The sequence below is a fragment of the Oxyura jamaicensis genome, chromosome 2 (assembly GCF_011077185.1).
Source record: "Oxyura jamaicensis isolate SHBP4307 breed ruddy duck chromosome 2, BPBGC_Ojam_1.0, whole genome shotgun sequence".
NCBI lineage: Eukaryota > Metazoa > Chordata > Aves > Anseriformes > Anatidae > Oxyura > Oxyura jamaicensis.
In genome coordinates, this window is record NC_048894.1 from 6,752,429 (window position 1) to 6,771,469 (window position 19,041).

Consider the following 19,041-nt stretch of genomic DNA (forward strand, 5'->3'; position numbering starts at 1 on the left):
CTGCAGTTGTAAAGACATGCCTTATCTTTCATATTGCTAAAGAAATACTAAACACAATAGGGTTAGGAAATATTAAAGAATTCTTTCATAACCTGAACGCTTGATCCTTCAGCCCTATTTTCTGAAACAAAGCCTGGCATGCACATGAACGTGCATTTTCTTACTAACTTCTTGCAGCTATTTTTGGCCTCCAAGTGCCATTTGTTTTCATACCTTGATTCGGATATTCATGTGGCAGCAGGAGGCTGGCAGAAAGGAGGAGCTCAGTCAGAAACCACTTTCCAGAGAATCCGCAGAGCAGGGAAGGAATGACTCCAGACACAACAGTTAGTCAAAAGGGGATGCAATTACTGCTCAAAGTCTATTTCAAGAGACAGCCAGAAACAAGGAGAAGAAGAAAGCGAGATGCAGGCCAGAGCATTACCACTTCAATACAAACTGTTTATCAAATAACTGCTAAGTGCTACTTTGTGCAACAATCCATGGCAGCAGGGCGTTCGAGAGCGAGCGCATCAGCCCAGTGACGCCAGTGCTACGCTGCTGCCTGCAGAACTTTTCCCAGGCTAGGAATTGAGCACAGATACACAAGAACCATGCAATTAGCTTCTGTCCACAGAAAATGCCTCGTGAAGATTCCCGGACGCCAGAAGAGTTAGCAGATGCCAGAAAATAAGTAGTTAAGCTTTGCCTCATCAGTAACTACCAGAAGCGCAAGGAGAACGTGGAGAAGGGCAAAGTCTGGGGAGCACCCCGTTGGAGAGCAGCTTGGCAGAAAAGGGTCTGGTGTCCTGCTGAGCACTAAGTGGGGCACGAAGCAGCAGCAGGCCTCTGCCATCAGGAAGGTTAACAGGCTGTACTGGGAAAGTGTAGCAGGTCAAGGGAGGTGATCTTCCCTCTGCTCAGCACTGCTAAGGCCACAACTTGAATATTGTCCCGTTCTGGGCCCCCCATTGCAAGAGAGACCTGGACACGCTGGAGAGAGTTGAATAAAAGGCCACGAAGATGATTAAGGGACTGAAGCGTCACTCCAGTAAGGATGTCAGTCCAGAAGAGGCTCAGGAGAATCCTATTGATGTATACAAAGACCTAAAAGGAATGTCCAGAGAGGACACAGCCAGGCTCTTTGCAGCAGCGCCCAGTGCCAGGACAGGAGGCTGCGAGCACAAACTGGAACACAGAAGTTCCTTCTGAACATCCAGAAACTTATTTTAGTGACAGCCCTGCCCCAGGCTGCCCAGAGGCTGTGGGGTCTCCTCCTTGGAGAGCTCCAAAAGCTGCCTGGCCACAGGCCTGGGCACCCTGCTCTGGGTGGCCCTGCTGGTGCAGGGGCTGGGCCCGAGGGACCCCGAGGTGCTGCCGGCCTCACCAGGCTGTGGAACAACTTCACTGCCCAGGCTGAGTGAATAGAAGAGGCTGATGTGGATATGAGCCAACACTGCAACAAAGCTAGCTTCAAAAAAGCATGTTAAAACTACACCAATGGAACCAATACAACTAACAGGTACCCCTTTGCTTCCCTAACCCAGCTTCCACTCACATAGCACAGGTAACTGCTGTAACACAACCGTTTCTGAAATTCCAGCTTAACCATTTACACTTTGCTTTAATTTGTTAACTAAAGCCCTTTTTCTTTTCATATTAGACCTTCACAATAATCTCTCCTTGCTCTTTTCCACATTCATCTTATTCCCCATGAAATATAACCCTTAAGTACTCTTGACATTGATCAGAAGTAAAAGCAACCCTAATATAAAACATGACTGCGCACACACTAGTACAGAACAAGCAAAGCCACAATACATATAAAGAAAAAAAAAAATGATAGTCTATTTACAGACTGACGAGAGGTCTCAGCACTACTTTCAGGCTGCAATGAGGAATTCCACACCCACCAACAGGTAACCTTCCTTCTTTTTGAGAAGACGTAGGTAGGTCAGCCCCATGCAAGGAATACTGAGCAAGAAGAGTTCAGAGTCTTATATTAAAAAGATTTTAACTGCAGGATTCTCTGTTTAAACAGAAAAGATACTCTGAACTTTTTACAATAGCATTTTTCCTTTTCTGCTCCAACTACTGTTGGGGGAAAAGCCCTTTAGGGAGTCCTAAATAAAACCAGTACCCATTGGCCTACCCAGTCTCTCCTCTGTGCACACGATCAGCCTACAGCCTGCCCTACCTCATCTGTTGTGCATGTGGTGCTGCTAAACACCATCTCACTGCAATCTGCTCTTCCACATCACTTGAGAGCACTATTACTAAGCCAGTGCTAGAGAGAACAAGCGATCAACCACTAAGAAGTTTCACTGACCCCAGAGAATCCGGCCAGATATATAAAGTAGACAGGCTTTCAACCAAGAAGACTAGCATTCCTTTCTGGTACAGAAACATCATGTGGAGGACTGCCCACATTAATTATCTGCAAAGTGTTCAGAGGGGAAGAAATCCCCCCTGAGTTGACAGTACCATTTTATTGAGAAGTAATCTCATCAGACCAGACTGCATATTTCCTTACATTACTACCTAAACTATAAAACTTTCTTGTACCGACTTTTCCAATGTAACTCTCTTAATTAGAATCCAAATTAAATGAATGCCTTCTGTGCTTTCACATTCTCATTCGTGTAACCTTTGAGGAGAATGACAAGCAGAAATCCATTTCAGCATACTGGATGGCGTTCAGGGAACACATTGAGCCTCATTTTCCAGGCTTTTTCATTAACCCGTTTCATGAGAACTGCAGCATAATTTGACAAACAAGGAAATTATCAACTGTTGATGGATATAGAAACTCAAAAGCTAGCAAGAAATACTCAGAGTTAGAGGCAGTCAGAAAAGTAGTTCCAAAACAAGTTTCAAATTTCTTATTTACCTTCCAATTTTGGTATTGTTGGAGTGAGTTCACTTGGAGCTTGACAAATGATCATCAGTTAAGTTATGGCTGCATCATCCACCTAATTAAATCTTACTAAAATGTTAAAGAAGCTTCTCAACTTCCGCGTACTAACAACTTGCCATCCAACAAAAATATTATCGCCATCAGATGTTATTTTAGTCCCCCACCCCCAATATTAGCACAAACTACAGCAACTAGTGCAAAAATTTAGGTCATAAAACACGTACCGCAACTAAGCTGCCGCATTTCCGTCTGCGTCTCAATTTTCTATCACTTTCCTTCTACAGGCATCCCGGACAGTAAGTTTTGCTCCGATAATCACACTCTATTTCACTTGCACCTTACCCTCTGAATAAAGCACTCCGCACCCTTCCCACTCCACTATAAAATTAGACATAAAACCAAGTATTCATTCAATCTGGAAAGCGAGCTAGATGACAGCTTCCTTTCAAAGTTTACATACCGATTTAAACTGGTCACACATTTGCTATTAGGCAATGTCTTTTGACAGATGCCTGAACAGCTCTCTCTCACCCAGCTCAAGTACCTACCCACAAAGCCTTAGTTTGGGAGTTAAACGAGTTGAGGAACAAAGCAAATCTGAAGTTTGAAAACCTGACTTCTGTAGAAAGCTGCTGATTAGCTTACTGCGATGTATTAAGAGCCATACAGGCATTCAGCCTACTCAGGTGTCTCTTACACCAACATAAAGTAGTACAAGTGTTTTAAAACTGAGTTTATTTATTTTTTAACCTGATATCCTTTTCAGATATCTAAGTTCTAATGTTTATAGCAGCTCTTATAATGATTTAACTGTTAGTGAGTCAGCAGCTTTTAGGATCTATCTAGCAGTAGCTAGATTTTTGTAGAAAACAAACAGCAAAACAGTAACCAGTAAATTTAATTCTTAATAAGCACAAAATGAAAGCCTGACTAAAACCAGTAAATCAGTTTGAGAAGAAATCTAGAAGTTCACAACAAATCCCTTGCATCAAATATTTATATTTCATTATGCTTACAACTCAAATGTACAAGCGTTCTTTGTGAAATCAGACTCTGTACAGACTCCTAAAAGAGCTCGAAGAATCCAATTGTCATGAGCTTCCTTTTCTCACACACAGGAAGCTTAAAATAAAAGGTGTTACTTTTCCAGTCCAGCCTCACAGCTGCAAAAAGCACGCTGCTAACCAAGAAGGTGCCTTATTAGCATACCAGCTTCGATATTTATTTTCACAGAATGACTCAGCCTACTATTTCCAAATTTTCCTTAAATATTTGTCCTACATTTTACAATAGCAGCCACCAAGTACGGAAAAACCCATCTCGTGAAGTTTGAGGCACTTCACAATACCGAGCACACAGATTAGAAGCGTGTCCACTGATCTAATCCTTTCTGAAAAGCCCAAGACATTCAATACGGATCTTTTGGGGGTAAGCAAATGCTTCGGTCAAGTCAGTGAAAATATCAAGGATTCTCCACAAGAATTTAGTGCTTCCAAGATAGAGAAACTCCTGGAGAGTTTCTCTGTCAGGCACAGCACTCTGTTAAACCACAGCTCCTAATAAAACAGCAAGGAACAAGGCAGGGGAGCAGTCACACGAGGTAAACCCAGATCACAGGAGCAGGCAGAGCCCTGAGGAGCAGGAGCCGCAGCTCCCAAGCCTCCCAGCTCCGCTCGCACCTAGCTCTCCGCGCCTATATTTGGTATCACAGGCGCTTTAGAGGAGAAAGAGGGCTTGAAAGGCGGCCGGGGCCGCCCTGCAGGCTACCTCCCCTCAGCCTGCCGCCCCTACAAGCGGCCCTGCGGCTGCAAAACGCGCCCGGGGCCTCGGAGGGAGCCCCTCAGAAGGCAGCGGCCGGGACAAAAGGCGAGGGGCTGGGGCCGGCTCCTCAGCGGGGCTGCCTCTTTCCCTCCCCTTCCCCCATTTTTTAAAAATTTATTTATTTATTTTTACCTTCATCTTCGAGCTCCAGTTTCTCCAGCATCCCTTCGGAGGCGGCCGGGAGCTGAGAGGGAGCCGGAGCCGCCTGCGGGAGGGAAGAGAGGAGAAGGAGATGAGCATCCAGCCGCCGACTCACCGGCCCCGGGGCGGCATCGGAGCAGCCGGGCGGGGAGGGGAACAGGAGGCGGCAGCGGCGCTGAGGGGAAGGCAGGCGGCTGCTGAGGGGAGCACGGGCGGCTCCAGGGCAGCCCCCTCGGCTCCCTCACCCGCTCCCCGCCGCCTCTTACACACAGCGAGAGGGGAGGAACCGCGGCTCGCCCTTCCTCCCCCTTCTCCTCGGCGGCGCCCGGCCCATTAACCCTACGCCCCCCGCGACTCACGGAATCTCCTCACGGAGCCGCCGCCCGGCCCCGGCGTGCAGCGAGCGGCCGGGGGCGGCCCCGGCGGAGCCTTCAGAATCCGGGCGCCCTCTCGCTGGGCGCCGCTTCGCCGCCGCCGCACCTCGCCGCTCCCTCCCGCTGCCCCCCCCCCGTCCCCCCGGTGGAGGTATTGGTACGTTCCGGTTTGCTGCAGTCGAGGCCGTTGGGCCGCGGCGGGAGGGGAAGGAAGATACCACTTCCACGAAAAAGGGGAGGAGGGGAGAGAGAGGGTTGTTGTTTGAATGCTCTGCTGCAAAAGCTCTGCCGGGCCGATCGGCTTCCTCAGTATATATTCACGATCGGGTTCTCGCCTGGCTTCGTTGGGCTAGGGCGGTGCAGGAGGGGACAGAGGAGAGGAAAGCCCTGAGATCCCCCCCCACCAGACGGAGCTGGTACGGTCCCGCGCGTCCACCTGCAAGGCAGCGGCGGGGAAGCCGGCGGTTCCACTGCTCGGCTGGGGGGGAGCGGAGGGCTTCCCCGGGGCGCTCCCGCTGCGCGAGCGGAGGCGCTCGTTTCCTCTTAAAAGTTCCATATTTTTTTTAGAAGTTACAATTCCAGATTAGCCCGAATTTCAGCGTCCTCCACGTCAATCGCACGCCTCAGGGAAAGCCGGTCGCCAACCCCCGGAGCCAGGCGCCGAGGCGCTGCGCGCTCCCCTCACAGCCCTCTGAGGGGGCGGGGGGCGGGTTAGGAACCGGCCGCGGGTCAGCCGAGCCCCATCGTACTTTAACACCCCTCTTACAACCAAATATTCGAACTAGATTCATCAGCTGTAATTCAAATTGATTTAGACAGATGTGGTGAGCTAAACCTCGGCTGTCCTGCCTGCACTTAGGGGATCCCCAGTGGCGGTCGGGAGGCTCAGGCACGGGTGCTGGTGAGGGAGGTAAGGAGATTATTGCTTTGGCACTGGTAACACGTCTTGTGGCAGGCAGAAACGTGTGTGGTGCTCCAAAGGGGTCACAGGAGCCATTAGGGAATATTTAAAACGTGGTGGTCCCCAAGGAGAGCCTCAAACTTCAACGGCTGAGCAAGCCTTCAAGGAGGGGAGAAGAGCAGATCTAGGGTAGCACCGTAATGTGCATACATCAGCAAAGTACACGAGTCAGAATTAAAGCTATGGTGGGAAGACAGAACCAAAAAATACTGGAAAACAGAAACCTGTCTGTTCATCACTTCTTAATTCCAGATAAGCTTCAAGTACGGTAACTGCGCTCAGCTTACTTCTCCCAGACTGCCTCTTTCTGAGGATGCTTTTATGGATAGACAAGGATGTTGACAATATCCAATTCTTATTTACCACAAAAATCCCTTGGAAAGAAAATCCTAAAATATTTCACACCTAGTTGTGTTTTTGTTTTTTTTTTTTTTAAATACTAGTAGGCTTTCAATAAATATTCTAACTGACCAGCCACAAGATGTCAAGGAAATTCATATTAACTTGATGTATTTTTAGTCTACTAATTAAAATGCTTTGGAAGCTTCTAATTATCTCTGAGAGCTATTTTTAAAAGCTCTGAATACTTTATCTTCTATGTCACGTGCCTTGATATTGATCAGTTTTTACCTACTTTGCTGAACAAAAGAGAAGAAGGTGACGAGTCTGGCAATGACTGCCACGATTTTGTTTCTTTTTTGAAAAACAACAGGTACTTACTCCACATTAGAATCTCCTAAGCACCAGACATGAGGAAATACAACTCCAAGGTTGTTTGTAGGTGGAAGTAACACTGAATCTTCAAGGGTGTGCATTGCATTTCACCTGCTATGAAACACGGATGTGTTTATAGTAAGCCAGGTAAGCCTATTCAATGCAATGAGCTGCACTGCATTGTGAACCTCAGAGCTTAATGCAAGATCAGGGTTTTATGGTTGCAGAAACTACACCCAGATGACGAGTATTATGAGAAAGTCAAGATAATATAAAGATAGTAATGTAATATAGAACAGAGATTTGTAATGTAAACTTTATAGCTATGCTGTAACATCGATACTGTTAAAAAAAAAGGAAAAGAAGTAAAGGCTGAACTCCATCCCCCATTCTGCCTGCAGTCTCACAATTTGTTTAAGCCTGTCTTAGAACACGCTACTTATCACAGCGTTCATTTTGCTCCTCACTTTGCATTCTAGCTCTTTTTGTGCTTGTAGGCAACACGGTGAGTCAGAACAGGAAACAGATGCAGCTGAAAATCAAACGGACCAAAAGAAAAGATTGTTTTTTTCATCCAGATCGGTTCCTGATCCAACTCACTCTGCGGTTTTACAGCCAGCACTGCACAAGAAATGCAAAGGGCAAGAGTGACAGTGGGACCATGCCTTCTGGAAACAGTCCACACTTAAGTTCACTTAAATTAAAGGTGAAAACATTTGTGTTCATTGTGAACTACTATAGCAATATACAAATTAGCAGATATTTTCAGCAGTCTTAGGTATTACCTCTCTCTACAAACTCTGCTTGCTGTTTTACAGAAAGATTACTGGTTAAAGATGGGAAAAATCTGTCTTTCAAAGGAGCTGTAATTCATACCAAGACAGTATTATATACTGTAACATTCCAATATCTGTTTATTGCGACTCTTCGTTCTACTGCCGCAAGAGGTTTCTATTAACTATATCCTAGAGATTTGTCTAGATTAGGATTTAAATGTTTGGGCAGACATCAGAATGTATCAGGTAATTAATTTCAACTGTTTGAGTTGAGCATACACTTCATGTACTAAATATTAATGAGCAAAATAAATTTTATATATAGAAGCTTAGAAGAAAAATATATATAAAATCAAAATTGCCTGAATATATTTTTTTCTTTGCCAGGTTTCAGTTCAGTTTTTACAGGGGCATTACTTAAGCCAAAAACCCAAGTACCTGCGGCATAACGCTGATAGGGGAGCAGTGCCAGCAATCTTTGTATAAAACAACTCAAGGTTGATACAACACCAAAAGTCATAAAAAGGTGGATGGAAACAAAAGAGGTTTAAGGACTCCTAGGAAGGCTAGGATGTACATTTTAATAGATAACTGCTTACTTTGTCTTTGATTGTTTCCTTTAGTTTTCTATGGTAAAGGGAGTTAATAATACTCTGTAGAAGTAAAGTCAGTCACGTAAATTAAATATGCATTTATAATGAATATAGTAAAGCACATCTGACTATCTTTTAATCCTGTGTCCTGATGAAGGAATTCCTTTATTTTCATAAAGACATTCTAAATATTTAAATTACATCATTAACATCAACAGAAAACTATTTTTGATGTAGTTTCCTGCCCCTTTGCCTCCCTGAATTGGTAGGAATGGCAGTCGTCAGATCAGACCAGCTGTATCAAAATGAAGGAGATTCACCTCACCTGAGCTTGGACACCTACTGTGTAGCTTTTTGTACTGAATGAGTTAACCTAGGCTGCTGCTTCTACCACCAGTGGAGAAACAGACATTTCTAGAACGTCATTCACATGACCTGTTTTAGACGAGTACTTACGATAAAATGATTTGTGTGCTGGACTCCAGTCGCTGTACTGCCTAGATCTCAAAATTGATTAGGCTCGTTCTACTTAAAATATCTATCTGTAAGGGAAGGTGGGTGGAGAAAAAATAAACTAGAGGAGAAACTATAAAATAGGCAATGTAACTTTGATTCCAAGATGGATAAGAGGTGAAAATACCCCTGCTTTAAGTAGCTAGAGGAAAGGAAGATCACCGGTAACAGCCAACACAGCCAATCTCAGTCACTTTAATAACAGGTTAGAAGTCTTGTGGTAGGCAGATGCTGCAAGAATTAACAAGACTTTTGACACTATCTTGCACGCCACTTTCCTAAGCAAGCCAGATAGTCTAGAAGAAAATATTGGTAAAGGTCAGAACCATACTCACAAGAAAGGTAGTAACATTTTTTTATCTAACTGGAAGGCTTTAAGAGAGGATTCCACAGAGGTCTGTGTTCTGCCTAATATCATTCACCGTTTTCACTGGGGACCTGATGAAGGAATAGTGAATATATGCTTTCAGCAGTCATGCAAGGAAATGACCAGAGAATGAAACTAAGTATGAGATAGCACAAATTCTTGGAAGAAAAAACCATCACATTGTCTACAGAAGTGTTAAAGAGATAAGGCATGGCAAGTCTGTTCTACACATCTGCTGGTTAGTTGCCAGCTGAGATACTGGATCTGGCTGGGGGCATTGAATTCAAGAATCCAAAGAACTCAAGAGTCTGAAGAAAAGCAACAATGATCATCTAGGAGTAGAGAAGACATGACCTGTAAAGAAAGACGTAACCTCCTCAAAAGAAGAGGACTGAAGAAAAATAAAGCCACAGGTTCCAAATGTAACATGGTTTTGCAAGAAGGAAAGTGATAATCTATCTTCTGGGTCTCTGGGTGATGGAATAAGAATTTACTTACGTAGCCTTTAGCAAGAAAGTCTTTGGATGGACTTTGGGAGAACTTTCTGAACATAACAGCATCCTGGCTGCTATCAGGAGTAGTGTAGCCAGCAGGAGCAGGGAGGTGATCGTCCCCCTGTACTTTGCTCTGGTGAGGCCACACCTCGAGTGCTGTGTTCAGCTTTGGGCCCCTCACTACAAGAAGGACATCGAGGCCCTGGAGCGTGTCCAGAGAAGGCCTATGAAGCTGGTGAAGGGCCTGGGACACAAGTCCTGTGAGGAGCAGCTAAGGAAACTGGGGTTGTTTGGTCTGGAGAAGAGGAGGCTCAGGGGAGACCTCATTGCTCTCTGCAACTGCCTGAAAGGAAGTTGTACTGAGGTGGGAGTTGCTTTCTTCTCCCAAGCAACAGGACAAAAAGAAATAGCTTCAAGCTGTGCCGGGGAGGTTTAGGTTGGATATTTGGAAAAAATTCTTGACTGGAAAGGCTGTGAGTCATTGGAACGGGCTGCCCGGGGAAGTGGTGGAGCCACTGTCCTTGTTCAACAAAAGGTTGGACGTGGTGCTCTGGGACGTGGGTGGGAAACTGGTGGATGAGGGATGGTTGGACCAGATGATCTTGGAGGTCTTTTCCCTAATAATTCTATGATTCTATGATAATGACAGTTAAACACCAGCACACTTTGCTCAAAACAAAACACAACAAAAAACTGTAAAATGTCCATAACTGGAGTTTATTAGCAACAGGTTAGAAAAACATTTATTGGGAATTATTGACACATAGTTGATGGTGCTGTGGGGGAAAACTAATTAATTTAATTTAATCAATACTTTCTAGACTTAGTTTCTTTTGTTTCTACATCTTTGCACTCTTTAGAAAAATATTTTTGGTTTTTGTATGAGAATTCAATGAGAAATCTTTATATTTTGTACGAAAGTCAAAGTTTACTAAAAATCTAATAGAAATGTAACTCTACTTTGCTTCTCGCCCCAAAACAAGTGGCCTTAATGCTAAATTAAAAAAATACTAAAATACTATCTGAGTAAAAACAAAGTCTGATGACTGTATAGTAATAGAAAAAAAAAAAAAGAAAAATGAAATTCTGCTGCAAAACACAAGTCTGTGTGGAACAGTTACTCAAGCATTTCAACAAAAACATTACCAGTCTTTTAGTAAGAAATACACATTTTCAGATAAACTCAAGGCTGCCTGTCTCAAAGCTTTTCCTTACTTTTTCTTCCTCGTTTCATTCCGATCCCTGAAGGCAGTAACATTATTGATACAGGTATGCTGGGGGTGCCACCTGTGCAGCTCAGTAAAGCTGAATGCCCTTCGAAGTACTTCAGAAAGGAAAAAAACCAAACCTCCTTACCTTATAAAACCTAATGGATTGAAGAGCAACAAGAAGGAATTCCCATCTAAATGCAAATCAAGGCAAACCCATTTTGAATGCAAGAGTAAGCTACAAATGGTAATTTTCCCACCATTTGTTACTGCTACTTACAATTACAGTTCTATACCAGTCAAGTAGTTAACAACTCTTCTCTTGATGAGCTGTCAATGAACAATTCAGATTTTTTTCCAAATGTATGTCATAGATCTGCTTATTCAGTAGCAATCTGTTTGTGCAAAGTTAGTTTAAAAAACTGTTTATTTATATATATATATTTGGTTTATTTTAATCTGGTTTATGAAGTGGAGAGAGACAAAAAGTATCAAAAAAAAATGTTTCATCTGTTGGTTAATCTGTGAATTAAACTCCTACTTGTTTTCTGCTAGAGTGTCATAACTGATACCAGTGGCTTGCAACAGCTGGGAAGGCTAGAACCAGTAAGTCTGAGATCAGGATCCCCTCCTGAATCCCTTCCATATTTAAAAATGTTAACTGCATGATGAGAAGGATGGCTGTAGGATGACAGCCTGAGAGTCTGTTACATGTTTAGAGAACATGGTCAGTCCCAGTGTAGAGCTCTGGGCCTGGTCCTGATGCAAAGTCCTCCTTACCTCAAAAAACTTGGAGCAAAAAGAGCAGCTGTGCAGGAATTGTAGTTTCTACCATTTATTGTAAGGAATCTCTGTACCAGAACCCAATAAACTACTAAGGAAGGGGATGTCTCATACAAAATACAGGATTCAAGTGTTTTCTTCCTGTACCTGGAAGGAATGCAATAAACTTTGCTCTAGTCTTAAAAGGTTTTGAAATAATAGGTGCTGTAATCATTTCAGTGCAGAATATGTACAAATGAAGATGGTGACAACTCAGAGATTACAATTTGTTTAGAGCACAGTAACCAAATCCCTGCAACAACACATGGCATTGAAAATGATCATCGTGTCAGCGTTGCATGTTCTCTCACCATGCTCTGTCCCTAATCTGCATGGCCCTTAATGAGTTAGAGGCACAGCTAGCCTGCAGCTGGTGTGAAAGTGATGGAACAAGTTGTATCTGTTCTGCCTATGTGTCTAGTATTGTACAGGGAGATTAAAGATGGCTGCAGTGGGTTCTTTTTAAAACAGCTCGAACAGCCTTAGCCATTGGATAAGAACTCTGCCCGGAAAGGACTTTTTTCTTCATCCCAGTATCATCAGAATGCGAATCCAACAGTTGTCCTAATCGGGAACCTGCTAACATGACAGAGTAACTGTATTGCTTTGATGTTTCAGAAGTAGTAACTAGCCTCCCACTGAATTATATTTGTATCCTCACACGCACCAAGAGCTATAATATTAATTACCTTACAGAGTTAATTATTAGTGATCAGGAGTTACAGTTGGGGACCTTTAGTAGGTTAAATGGATAACATACTCGGAACAGCAATAACACGTAGCCTAGAAGTGGTTATAGGAGTGCATTCAGCACCAGGAAAGATATTGAAATGAACGATGTGCGTTTATACTAAATCTGCACTGCAATTATAGCACAGAATGTTGAAATCTCTTTACCCTGAAGACACATGAACTGAATGGGGAGGGTGATTTCACATTTCTAGTGGAGAGCCCTTCCTAAATATTTCTGAATGGAAATGAACTTGCAGTTTAATCCCAGGGAGTTCTGTCACTGGCTTAATTGAGAAAAAGGAAGGATTTAGAAAACTTCCTTTAATCTAACATTAGAAACAAAGAACCTGTCTTAGACAAGTACAGTGGCCTGTATTGCTTTCCTGCTTTGTCTGAGAAAAAAAGTTGGTAGCAGTACCAGAAGAGTTACGCACTTCTAAAAAAATAATCTTCAAGGAAGTAAACAACCAAGGTATAGTCTAGATCCCCAGCTAAATTCTTACAGAGAATTCAAAACCGAAGTGGAGAAGGGACAGGATTTGTTTACATAATCTCTAATCTCTAGCTGTATGTCTGATCCTGCATCACTCTCCAACTCAGATAAGAGTTTTGAGTCAAGAATATCAAAGAGGCATTCTCTAAAGAAGCCTTTGCGGCCAATATTCATTCCCCACATAATGCATGTAGAATATAGGTGGAGACTGAATTGGTATTATCAGCATGGCATGTTATTAATCAAGACACAATTTAAATTCTGTCCTTTTGAACACAAAGTTCAAAAAAGTTACTTGTGAGGAACTGTCTAGAGGTTGTTTGTTAAGAACAGTGATGTGATGATAGTGCTATCACTGCAAACATGAGGATATCACTCAGTAGTTTAATGTGTTCCTGGTTTTTTAAGCGTTCTTGTCTTTAATGTTTATATCATATATGCTTGAAAAGATATGCTTTAGCTTTTTTCACACGTGATTGAGTGCTCCCGAGTCTCTTTGAAATAGGACCTCTCTCTTATCACACTGAGATGGCGGGAGGGAAAGGAGAAATGATTGCTGGAGAAAGCTGTAGTAATCAGCTCATAAGCATTACAGTCGATATTTCTGATTGTGACAAACATACTGTGGTTTTGTTTGTTTGTTTTTAATAATAATAATAATAAAGAAACAGATTAAGCTAAATCATTGATTAAAAAACAGGTAAGCATTAACTAATTTAAAGAGCATGGACAAGAATAAGTGTGAGTCCACGTTTACCTGGGGCTTCATTCACAGGCATCGAACACAGAAGGATTATTTGTGTTAGTTAAAGTTAAGCACTTACTTAAGTACTTTTGTTGGATTGAGGCCACAGTACTGCAGAACAATCTACAGAACTGAGGCCACTGAGAGTAACAAATAATAATAAAAAAATACCTAGAGCCAAATCTGATTTGAATAAACATTTTCTATACACCATATTGATTTCTTCATCTTAGTGTTATATTTCAAAGCCTCAACCATGGATAGTGACTTCAGTGTGCAAACACTTATTACACCAGCTATCAGTGGTGGTGTTTTCAAAATCTAAAATGAAACACCTTTTCCCTTACAAAGCCTGAGGGTAATTGATACCACACTTCAGGTCTGAGTGAACTCTGCAGAATTCCAGTAACCTATTAGTAGGCTACTATTAAAATGAAATTTTCATTATCATCAGCAGCTCTGAAAGCCTGGAAGCAGATACATCGAGCCTAAACATTAGCAGGACAATGCAGGTGAGAGTTGGAAGGGTGGTTTACTGAAAAATAGAGACAGTCCAGCCCAGAGCTGAATCACTCACGATCTCGACAAAGCTTTAAGAAGTTTACATACACCTAAACTGAACAAATAATTCACTCGGTGGCACGAGCTGCACAAAGGAGCAGATAACTGCTGCCTGAACGTGTAGCAAGTGTAGCTACGCAATAAGTAGCCACCTTCTACAGAGCTTATCATGACTGAGGATCTCCATACTCAGTAGGACAGCAGAAGTATTCAAAAACTATCTCAAAGAGGCAGGCCAGCTTCCTTCAACACAGAGCCCATGGTTGACTTGTAATTTCCAAATAAATCATTTTTTGACATAAAATTATTTTTCAGATGGCACTAAATCTGCACAGCTTGAGGAACCTAGCCTTCCTCTGAATTACTTCCAGATCTACTGCTGATCACTGCAGGCATAATTGTGTGCTGCTTCTCCTTTATTCTGCATAAAAGAAGTCTGCAATGATAGCATCGTGCAACAGCTATCTTCCGTCTGTCATGCATGCTTTCCCTTCTGACAACCTCTTAACCATATTGTTCCATCACTGCAATATTGTTCCATCACTGCTATTGAGACCAGCTCCTCCAATGTACCGGCTCTGTGGTTTGACACCACCTGGAAGGGACTGAAGCAAGGACTCTGCCAATCAAGAAGCATATCAAGTGCTTCAGCTAAATGTTTTATGACTCCAAACAATACCATGAAGAGATGTGGAAATACCGATAAAGCTTTTCCCTGTATTCCATGAACCAGAATCGAAAAGAATTCAAATTAGTTCCACACTAAGGACCTGGGCTATACCTCCAGCAAGCCAGCCACCATGCTTATATTACTGCAGTTTATGCAGAGGTGGATACAAAAGTATTCACGGTCAGTGTATGTGCATAGTGTGGATATGGTGAACACTCGGTTCTCAAGAACATACATGCAGACTGCTTAGACACAGTCGGTGGTTAGATGTCTGCTGGGAGCTGAAATTATTCCTTGACATGCTCCCCAAGTTTTTTTTTTTTTTTTTTTTAGGTTAGCCCAGGCTCTCAAAATAGGGAAATAAAGGATTGCATTCACAATTCAGCGGTCTATCTGAGGAGACTTCTGTATTAACGTAGCATGGTACCTCCCAGTTATCAGTAGTATGAAAATGGGCTGTTTAAATCGTCCTTACAGGTAAAGTAACCATTGAGCTGTGAATGAATGTAGCCTTTCTGTATCCAACAGAATGAAATGGCACTCATTTCAGTACAGTTAGGATTAAATTCTACTTAGAGAACGTAATACATGTCAATGATATGTGTTACATACAGATTACGTAGTATGTAAGCTCTATGGAGATGTCTCTTAGTTTCCGACGCGCATTTAAATAGCTGACTGGAAATTCAGTGTCCGTTTCACCTAAATGAAAAAAATGCAATTGAACGCTAAACTAAATAATGCAGTCAGGAGTTTGAGATTAAAGCAATTGTTTTTGCCAAGATGGTCGTATTTGCAAGTTTTTTGAAACCAAGAGCATCACCTTTTAAGATGAGAAGTTCTGCGAGCCTTGGACCTTCGTACCAGGGACACTACCTCTGTGCTGTGCTGTCTGCCACAGAGGGAGCCAGAGAAAGGGCTCACGGAGGAGGGATGGCAGCGCAGAAGGAAACTGCTGCTGGCTGGGCAATCCCAAGAGCCTGCTCTAACCTTGGCTGTTTGAGTTAAGGAGTTTCAGCTGGGTTCTTCTCGGAGGATGCCCAAGTAAGGCCTTGTGAGCGAGAGACAGGATGGGGCATTCTTGAAGGAAAGGGAGCTGGTTTGGCTTTGACATTTCAGTGGTTGTTATATTCATTTTTAGTTTGTTTTGATGATATTTTAAGCTCTTGGGAAAGGCACACCACGTTCGGAACAGATGCCTGGCTATAGATCTCCAGAAAAAAACATATTTATTTAAAGTTGTTAATTGACTTAGGTAGACATTATATCGATTCCCATTTTTAAAGTAATTTCATATTTAGTTGTGGTAAAAACAAGTGAAAATGAGCAAGTCTGCATTCTAGCGCACAACATTAAATCCGGGGCACGTGTGTGTATTTACTAATCTGTACACAATCTGCAGGACAGAATGTCCTATGGTAATTCTTTGAAAACGATCAGTTCTTGAGAATGTCTCAACTATTTTAAAGTAAGCTCGAAAATACGTAAGTTAGAAAAGCAGCCTGCCTTACAACCATCTTGTGTGTAAATCTTGATGAGCTCTGGAAATGATAGGTTTCTATACATGACTATAGTCCGTAGTGTTAAAGCCTGTTGCTAAAGCCTTTCAGTATAACATGCTATCTACAGTCAACTTATCTTAAGCCACTCATATCTCCCGCTCTATGAATATCTGACTTCTGTAGAACTTCTTCATGTATCTCTTTGACTTAGGGCAGTGTTACAACATGTTTTTAATACGTGGGAAACTGAGGCACGAGGAGACCAAGTGACGTGCTCATTGTCACATTCATGATCTCTGACAGGACAAATAGGTGCAGCCAGCTCTCCCTTATCTCAAAAGCATACCCTAGCTACTGGCACTGTACTTTTCTCTTTTTTAAACTCCTTGTTTTCCTTTACAAGTCTGTAACTGAAAAGAGAGGAAATCTTGAATTCAGAGAACTAAAACAGCAACAGCCAGGTTTGGGGCCATGAAGAAAGACTGAGGAAATAATCCTTTCCTTCAAAATGCAGCCTCTGTATCTGTAAAATTTTGGATGATGCAAGAAACTGCTCGGTGACCAGCTTGTATTAACTACATCCTTTTGTGCCCAGTGGCATCTTGCTGTCTCCTTCTGAAGACATATTCCAGGAAAGAAAGCTGTGCACTCTCTGGAGAAGCAATTCCTCACAGTACTTCCTAAGGAATCAGCTTTGGCAATGTCCTGTCCCTGTGATCAGGATGTCTGTGGGGATGTACTCTTGAGTGGTCGTTACCAGTATACTTAAAGGAAAGGGGCATGAGATGAATGTGTTGTCTTTCATAAACTATTTCTTCATCAGTAGCAATTTTCCCGAACTTTTTTTCCATCCTCTGTCTGCCATTAGCTTCCTTTCTCATCTCCAGTACTTGTGCTGGTCATTTGTAAGTGTTTTCACAGACAATAAAACTTGTGCAAAGACCCAGACTGAGCAAAGTGGCTAGGCATGCATGCAGCTCTAAGTGTTCTGGTACTGCTGACTCCAACCGGACCACCAACGTGCTTAAAATTAACCACACGTTTAAGTGCTTTCCTGGATCGAGGCCATCATTGCATTGACACAAACCAAAACAAAACAGCACCTGAGATTCAGCAACATAAACACACAGCAACCTCACCGGGACTCAGCGCTGTAACCTTCAGATTACCTTCCTTCAGTGCACTGACATGGCTGGTTGTGTTATGGCTACACTTAAAATCTGTTCTGCAAGTGGATGCGGGAAGTAGTGCTTAGGAACAATCCTCTTTAAGCCAATGCTTACAGTTTTAGAATTTGCCCAGCCTGTTTTGCTAGATCGGGCTCCTGGACAATAAGGTCCTCAGGCAAGAATCGTGTTTCCTTTCCTGCTGAAATCATATGTGCTCATATACCACAAACTAACAATTAGTAACTTTTTGTTCCGAGGTAGGAGGAAGAAGGCTTTCTACATGCTGCAGATGCCCTGGCTTGTGCAGGTATAAGTGAAAAAGTGTGATAGATAACATTTTCAAAAATCTAAGGTATTAACCTTATCATTGACAATTAACCATAACCCTAAACATGCAAAAAGACTACATTGAAACCCCCTCTCTTGAATTCTGCCCCCTCCCCTTCTTTTGCTGACCCTTCTGCCTCTGTTACCTTTGCTCTTTTATCGTCTGTTCAGGAGTCAGACTCGATGATCCTTGTGGGACCCTTCAGCTCAGGATATTCTGTGATTCTGTGCTCTATTGATTACTTCACTGTTTTACACTTCAGCTTATAAGCTCCATACGGTAGGAGCTTTGTTCTTTATTAATCATAAAATAAGCTTGTGCATACCTTGGGCATTGTACAAATAATTATTGTCTTCCTAAAAACATCTTCCACATGGCCTCGCCCTTAATTCCAGCTAAGAATGCTGTTGTGAACAAGCTCACAGAATAAATATTTTGCATTCATTTCACAAGCACAATGGAAACATTTTTCCTAGCTGCTGCCAAGATGGTATCTAGTCCTCTTCCGAGTCAGCAGCCCATGCAGCTGACTTTCAAATGGCCAAACTTGGTTGATTGTTATCTTAAAAGAAAAAGAACACAGACACAAGCTGTATTTCTAAAGAGCTGGATTGCTCTCCTCATGCATAAGCAGACAGTGACACTAAAATATGAACGCTGCAGGAAAGAAGCTGTACAGAAGGGAGTGTTGCTTGCAATGTCCCCCTTATTTCTCCCAACCTGAACAGTTTCCACCAGACAGAGGAAGGGACGAGGCAACGCTGTGAGGAAGAGAGAAAGGAATATTGCTGCTTTATGTCATCCGTGCCCTTTTGGTATCGACCAGCTGTTTACATTCTTTATAGCTCTGTTGGCTATTAAAGACAGAGTATCTAAAAATACAATGCAGACAAAACCAGGCTAAAAAAATGGAGATTGGTGAGGAACTCATAGAGTTCCCTCCCAACGGTCCCAGCCTGTGTAGCATTTTTTGCTTATTCTTAGCTGGATTTTCCATCTAGTCAAATACATAAGCAGGCATGGCACAACAGAGAAGGTTGAAAACATAATTTTTGTCTTCCTACATTGCCAGATACAGTTGGTAAGAAACTGGCAGTGATCCTCTGTTAAGCTGCACCTGTATATTAAATCACAAGGTATGTATCAGGCTTGTGATCACAG

The 19,041-nt window shown here is 42.6% G+C and overlaps 1 protein-coding gene and 1 long non-coding RNA gene across 11 annotated transcripts in view; one reads left to right on the forward strand and one right to left on the reverse strand.

Annotated features, from left to right (window-relative positions):
• The window catches only part of PRKAG2 (protein kinase AMP-activated non-catalytic subunit gamma 2), a 213,824-nt gene that overhangs the window by 43,842 nt on the left and 150,941 nt on the right, over positions 1 to 19,041 (reverse strand). For 8 of the 9 annotated variants that reach the window (XM_035319206.1, XM_035319207.1, XM_035319208.1 and 5 more), the window contains one exon: positions 4,850 to 4,922. In XM_035319206.1, coding sequence (XP_035175097.1) covers positions 4,850 to 4,922 — 73 coding nt within the window. Of the gene's footprint in view, positions 1 to 4,849; positions 4,927 to 5,223; positions 5,261 to 19,041 lie in introns of those variants that run through there. The other variant, XM_035319215.1, reaches the window with a different exon arrangement.
• LOC118162788 lies at positions 5,808 to 9,556 on the forward strand. Of its 2 annotated transcripts, none has more exons than XR_004748628.1 (3): positions 5,808 to 6,142; positions 6,906 to 7,054; positions 7,486 to 8,544. It is a non-coding gene; the product is annotated as an uncharacterized LOC118162788 (long non-coding RNA). The 2 variants fall into 2 exon arrangements; XR_004748626.1 differs by lacking the exon at positions 5,808 to 6,142 and adding an exon at positions 9,263 to 9,556 and having other exon boundaries at positions 6,726 to 7,054; positions 7,486 to 7,613.